At 48.3% G+C, this 6,105-nt stretch overlaps 1 protein-coding gene across 2 annotated transcripts in view; it reads left to right on the plus strand.

Annotated features, from left to right (window-relative positions):
• SAG (S-antigen visual arrestin) overlaps window positions 1-4,078 on the plus strand; it is a 53,475-nt gene extending 49,397 nt beyond the window's left edge. The window contains exons 15-16 of one of the 2 annotated variants that reach the window (XM_063645299.1): window positions 3,439-3,448; window positions 3,830-4,078. In XM_063645299.1, coding sequence (XP_063501369.1) covers window positions 3,439-3,448; window positions 3,830-3,935 — 116 coding nt within the window. In that variant the 3' untranslated portion in view covers window positions 3,936-4,078. The remainder of the gene's footprint in view (window positions 1-3,438; window positions 3,449-3,829) is intronic. The other variant, XM_055291046.2, reaches the window with a different exon arrangement.
• The last annotated feature ends 2,027 nt before the right edge of the window (window positions 4,079-6,105 follow it).

The raw sequence follows: 6,105 nt of genomic DNA on the forward strand, positions 1-6,105 counted from the left end.
ATGAGGTCTTGCCATGTTGCTCAGGCTAGTCTTGAACTCCAGAGCTCAAGTGATCTTTCTGCCTCATCCTCCCAAAGTGCTGGGATTACCGGCATGAGCCACTGCACCTGGCTGAAGATAACTGTTTTTTTTGGGTTTTGTTTTGTTTTGTTTTCTGAGGTGGAGTCTCACTCTGTCACCCAGCTGGAGTGCAGTGGCACAACCTCGGCTCACTGCAACCTTTGCCTCCCGGGTTCAAGTGATTCTCGTGCCTCAGCCTCCTGAATACCTGGGATTACAGGCGCCTACCACCCCACCGGGCTAATTTTTGTATTTTTAGTAGAGACGGGGTTTCGCCATGTCGGCCAGGCTAGTTTTGAACTCCTGACCTCAGGTGATCCACCCGCCTCAGCCTCCTAAAGTCCTGGGATTACATGCGTGAGTCACGGCGCCCGGCCTGAAGATAACTATTTTTGACAGTGGCAGTTATGGTAAGAATACAGAAAATACTAGAAAAGAGGGTCAGGCTGGGTTCCTGACACCTCAGCTCATTTGAATTGTAAATCTACTGGCTCTTGTATGGATGCGAAATGATGCAATAGTTGTATGACTCTGAAAACATATAAAAACCACTAGACAGTCCACTGTGAAAAGGTAAATTATATGGTATAGGAATTTGATCTCGATCATTCTCTTTCTAAAAAGGTAAATGAAGCAGCAAAAATAATATAGGTGAAATCTCAGAAATTCTGAAGAAACATTCTCTTCGCGTTGAGGCAGCTTAGTTGACGGGAAAGAAAAACAGATCTGTCTAAATAAGAACTCTCCATAGGTATAGGGATAAGGGATATTTTAAGTAAAAGTGATATAAACAAGCAGGGTTTATTTTTCTCATACTTTACAAATAGCTTTTCTATATTGATAGTGAAATGCCGTTTAAACAATAGAATGAGCCCCCCGCTATTCATTTTAGGTTTTGTCTCAACAGTACTTTGTTTCAAAGTAGCTCTTCCAAATATTTTGGATTCAGACCCTCAATGAACTTTTCCAAAACTGTCCCTTGGAGAAAAATGTAGTCTAGCTATATGTTTTCAATTCATTTATGCTTGTGTCATTAAAATATTACTTTTTAATGCTGTGAGATTAAGATGCTTTCTGGTTCCTTTCAAGGACATTAAAAAGATAGTCGCTTGAGGAGATGTCATAGTTTATGTTGGGTTGTTTTCTGGAACTTTGAGTAGACTTTATGCCTTAATTTTTTTTTTTTTTTTTTTTTTTGAGACATAGTCTCATTCTGTCACCCAGGCCAGAGTGCAGGGGCACAATCTCAGTTCACTGCAACCTCTGCCTCCCGAGTTCAAGTGATTCTCCTGTCTCAACCTCCCGAGTAGCTGGGATTACTGGCACGCGCCAGCATGCCTGGCTACTTTTTGTATTTTTAGTAGAGATGGGTTTTCACCATGTTGGCCAGGCTGGTCTCAAACTCCTGGCCTCAGGTGATCTGCCGCCTTAGCCCTCCAAAGTGCTGGGATTACAGGCGTGAGCCACCGTGCCCGGCCTAACTTAATTTTTAAAAATTCTTTCTCCATATACAACTTTCACGTTCCAGTCATTATGGCCTTAACAGTGAACATATCACAATGTCAGGATGAAACAATGATCTTTTGTACTGTGAGATTTCTGGGAGCAAAGGTTAAGACAAATCACCCCATGGTTACAAAATGCTGATTTCTAGAGATATGAGATAGATGAGATTTCTAGAGATAAATGTCATCTCTCCTGTCTTCTCTGCCTAGTTCTCGGCTCCCTGAGTCTAGGCTGGTAAGATTCTAAGCAGAGAAAGCATAAGCTATATGTAGTTAAGCCCTGCTGGAGCCTGGTGACCAAGTAATTTGTGTGTAATAAGTGCTGTGACATGCTACCAAGTTTTTATCGTCCCCTGTCAAGGGCATCTGTACTGAATCCGAAGATGCTGATTTGATTCTTCCTTGTTGTCGACCTCTGCAAGGCTGATGGTCCCACTTAGTGTCATTTCTTCGCTTCGCACTGTGGGCCGCAGGGTATTTCTTGCCCAGGGGATGTTTTGACAAGCTAGCCTCTCTAGGGTCCCTGTACGTAGAGATCCTCATAGACACTCCCTCCCAGTGCTGGCTTCCAGGTGGGCACCAGAGATGAGAGCAGGGGCTCACCATCGAATCGCTGCTGTGCTCCCCAAAACTAGGTGGGCAGAAAGCTAAAAAAGTACAAGAACCATTCAAATTAATAGCAGTTAATCTGGGGATACAACACATGTGAAAACATAACCCAACAACAACAAAATCAATATGTTAACAGAAATTGAAAACTTTGTGGCTGGGGGTTGGTCCTCAAGCTTTAATGCATACTCTAACCCTGGGGTGCTGGTGAACGTCAAGTCCCAGGTCTCAGCCCTCTGAAGCCTGACAGATGGAGGTGCCAGGGCGCACATGCTCACGGCACCCTGGCGACCCTGACCTCAATGGGGTCCAGAGGACATGGAAGGAGAAATACTTTGAAAGGCGAAGCAACTGGCTGGGCAGGGAGGCCAAGGCAGGCGGATCACTTGAGGTTAGGAGTTCGAGACCAGCCTGGCCAACACGGTGAAACCCCGTCTCTACTAAAAATACAAAAATTAGCCAGGCATGGTGGTGAGCGCCTGTAATCCCAGCTACTTGGGAGGTTAAGACAGGAGAATCACTTGAACCTGGGAGACGGAGGTCGCAGTGAGCTGAGATTGTGCCACTTCACTCCAGCCTGGGCAACAGAGCAAGATGCCATCTCAAATAAATAAATAAATAAGAAAGGAGAAGCGACATCAGAGGGGGCAAGGCTGATCAGGGAAAGCATCCTAGAAGTGAGACTGGGGGGGTTTCATTTGAGGAGGTGAAGGTTGTGGCACATTGTAAAGGAAGCAGTGATTTAAAATGCAAGGAGAGGCTGGGAGCGGTGGCTCGCACCTGTAATCCCAGCACTTGGGAGGCCGAGGCGGGCAGATCACTTGAGGTCAGGAGTTTGAGACCAGCCTGGCCAACATAGTTGAAACCCCTTCTCTACTAAAGATACAAAAATTAGCCAGGCATAATGGCGAATGTAATCCCAGCTACTCGGGAGGCTGAGGCATGAGAATCTCTTGAAACCAGGAGGCAAAGGTTGCAGTGAGCAGAGATTGTGCCACTGCATTCCAGCCTGGGTGACAGAGAGAGACTCAGTCTCAAATAAAATAAAATAAAATGCAAGGAGAAAATCTGTTCAAGTGGGAAAGGCAGGGAGGCAGGAATTACACACAGTGATCATGAATTACATGTATCTAGGCCTTATCTCTCAAATTGTAAAGTCACCTAAATGGTAGACATTTTCTAGGTCCAGCTATGATATAGAATTTATACTAACAAATGTCTCTCTCTCCCTCTTCCCTGCCTCCCTTTTATTCCATGCTTACAGCTAAGGAAAGGTGAGTGAGCCTCTTGAATGTGGCCCTGATTTGCCCTGTGCCCTGGGACCTTCTCCTCCAGCACAAACCCCTCTTTGAGTCTCTGCACATATCCCAAGCTCAGGAGGCACATCGGCTACTTCCTGTCTGCTCCCTAGTGCTTAGGGCACGCATGCACCATTACCCTGGGCGTGCTTGCTCACTCTGCGCGTGCCTTTGTTTTCTCCCATTGGTGCTAGTTAAAGGAATTTTAAACGAAGCCTTGAGGAAAATGGCGTGCCCCCATGTTCTATCATGGGGAAAACCTTAATCAGTTCCTTTGTTGCAAAAAATCAAGGATCTTGTTTCAGTTTCAGCTTCAAAGGGCGTGCAATGATCAAAATATTATTTGTTTTATTTTAGTTATCAGGATGCAAATTTAGTTTTTGAGGAGTTTGCTCGCCATAATCTGAAAGATGCAGGAGAAGCTGAGGAGGGGAAGAGAGACAAGAATGACGTTGATGAGTGAAGATGTTGGCTCAGGATGCCGGAAAATGACCTGTAGTTACCAGTGCAACGAGCAAAGCCTCACAGTTTAGTCCTTTGGAGTTATGCTACGTATGAAAGGATGAGTCTTCTTCCGAGAAATAAAGCTTGTTTGTTCTCCCCTGGGTCATGAGTTGGTTGATTTGTTGGGGAGGCTGAGTTGACGACATGACACAAGCTGCCACCTTTAGGGTCCCTGGAGTGGGAGGGTTGGGGAGAGGGAGGCCAGCCTCCCACAGAAGGGCTCACTGCTCCCATGAGGGAGAGAAGGCGTCTGGAAATCAATGTGCTCACCAGGTGGGGCCCTTGGTGTGTCCAGGGGCTTTCCTAGGAGTCCCAGTCTGAGCTGTTTCTCTGGAAACAGTGCCTTCCCGTCCGTCCGTCCTTCCTTCCTTCCTTCCTTCCTTCCTTCCTTCCTTCCTTCCTCCCTCCCTCCCTCCCTCTCTCCCTCCCTCCTTTCCTTCCTTCCTTCGTTTCGCTCTTGTTGCCCAGGCTGGAGTGCAGTGGCGTGATCTCAGCTCACTGCAACCTCTGCCTCCCGGGTTCAAGCGATTCTCCTGTCTCAGCCTCTTGAGTAGCCGGGATTACAGGCATGTGCCACCACGCCCGCCTAATTTTTTGTATTTTTATTAGAGACAGGGTTTCACCATGTTAGCCAGGCTGGTCTCAAACTGCTGACCTCAGGTGATCCACCCACCTCAGCCTCCCAAAGTGCTGGGATTACAGGTGTGAGCCACTGTGCCTGGCCTGGTGTGCATGTTTCTAATTACCTGACCAGTCCCAACTTCCAGGCCCCTAAAGAGCCTCCTAAGTTAAACAGGGCAGAGAACACCTGCGGACAAAAATACTCTTGGTTACTGATTCAACTTTTGGGTCCAGGTGCCTGTTTGGGCTTTGGGTTGTTGGTAAAGTTCTATTCAATGCAAGAAACAAAATCAGATTTGGTTAAATTAAGGAGGTGGGGAGAAAGAAGGTAGTGGGAGGACCCTGGTGTGATCAGAGAACTGAAGGACGAACCTGAGCTGCTGCACCTGGGGTAAGCAGGAGTCAGAGAAGCTCTGGGGGTCAGGGACCCACTCTCCAGGGCAGCTCTTCATGCAACTCAGCACCACACGCTCCCAGCTCTGCTACATCTCTTGGTCCCAGTGGGCAGTTATTGGGAAGGAGAATCCAACTGGCTCAGCTTTGGCTGGGAGGATCAACACCCCGTGGTCAGCGATGGCAGAGCCCAGCCCTGGAGATGGAGAGTCCCAGAAGAAGGGGTTGATTGTGAGTCACATGGGCTTACTTAGAGCGTGCTTCACTGAGATTGGGCATGAAAGGCATAGGGGAGAGCACTCTGAGTGTCAGGGAGGAAGGTGAACTGCAGGTGGAGGAGGGATAATAGAGGTGATACCAGGGCCTTTCCTTTGTGGGGTCCCTTCCTGCCCTGAGGTACCCACTGGGCCTGCTGCTGATGGCACAGATACTGAACAGGCTCATGGCAGCCAAGGAGGGGATGGGGATGCGTAGGCTCTGGTCCATCTCTGGTCCATGCTTTAAGGGAGCAGGGTAAATGGGGGTTGGAGATTACTCCACAGTTCAACCTACTCACAGAAGGCAGAGGGTGAGTGGGAGGGATTCTAGATGGGGAGTACACATGGATCAGCCTTCTGGGATGGAACGTGGTGACAGAGGGCTGGCCAGGGCATGGGTTCCATTCACATGAAGGTTCCCAACATCTGGGGTTGTTCAGCAGGATTCCAGCTGTTTGGGTCCTGGAGATTGGGATTTAGATGAGGAGGCTCCACTGGGGAAGCTTAGATGGGATCCCAGACAAAGCGAGGTGTGGACCCGTGTGTTGACTCAGGCATCCTGGCATTGGGAGGAGGATTTATAATACACTAGACTACAGGTGGAAGATTGGTCCTTCAGGCTGTGGGTTAGCAGGATCAGACACAGTCCCTCATTCTTTTTCTCTCTATGCTAAGGGAATGGTGCATGACCGTTTCAACCCATGCTTCCCTCAGGGCACGCAGACAAGGGACGGCCAGGGTGGCACACTCCTCTGAGGATTCCCAAAGCTGTTCCCCATTGCACTGAGCCCTTCCCCTGTCCTCTGCCACAGCACACAGGCTGCTGTGTTTAGCTCCTGCTAGAGCTCTTGGGCTAGC

This window comes from Symphalangus syndactylus, chromosome 8 (genome assembly GCF_028878055.3).
Source record: "Symphalangus syndactylus isolate Jambi chromosome 8, NHGRI_mSymSyn1-v2.1_pri, whole genome shotgun sequence".
In the NCBI taxonomy this organism is placed as follows: Eukaryota; Metazoa; Chordata; class Mammalia; order Primates; family Hylobatidae; genus Symphalangus; species Symphalangus syndactylus.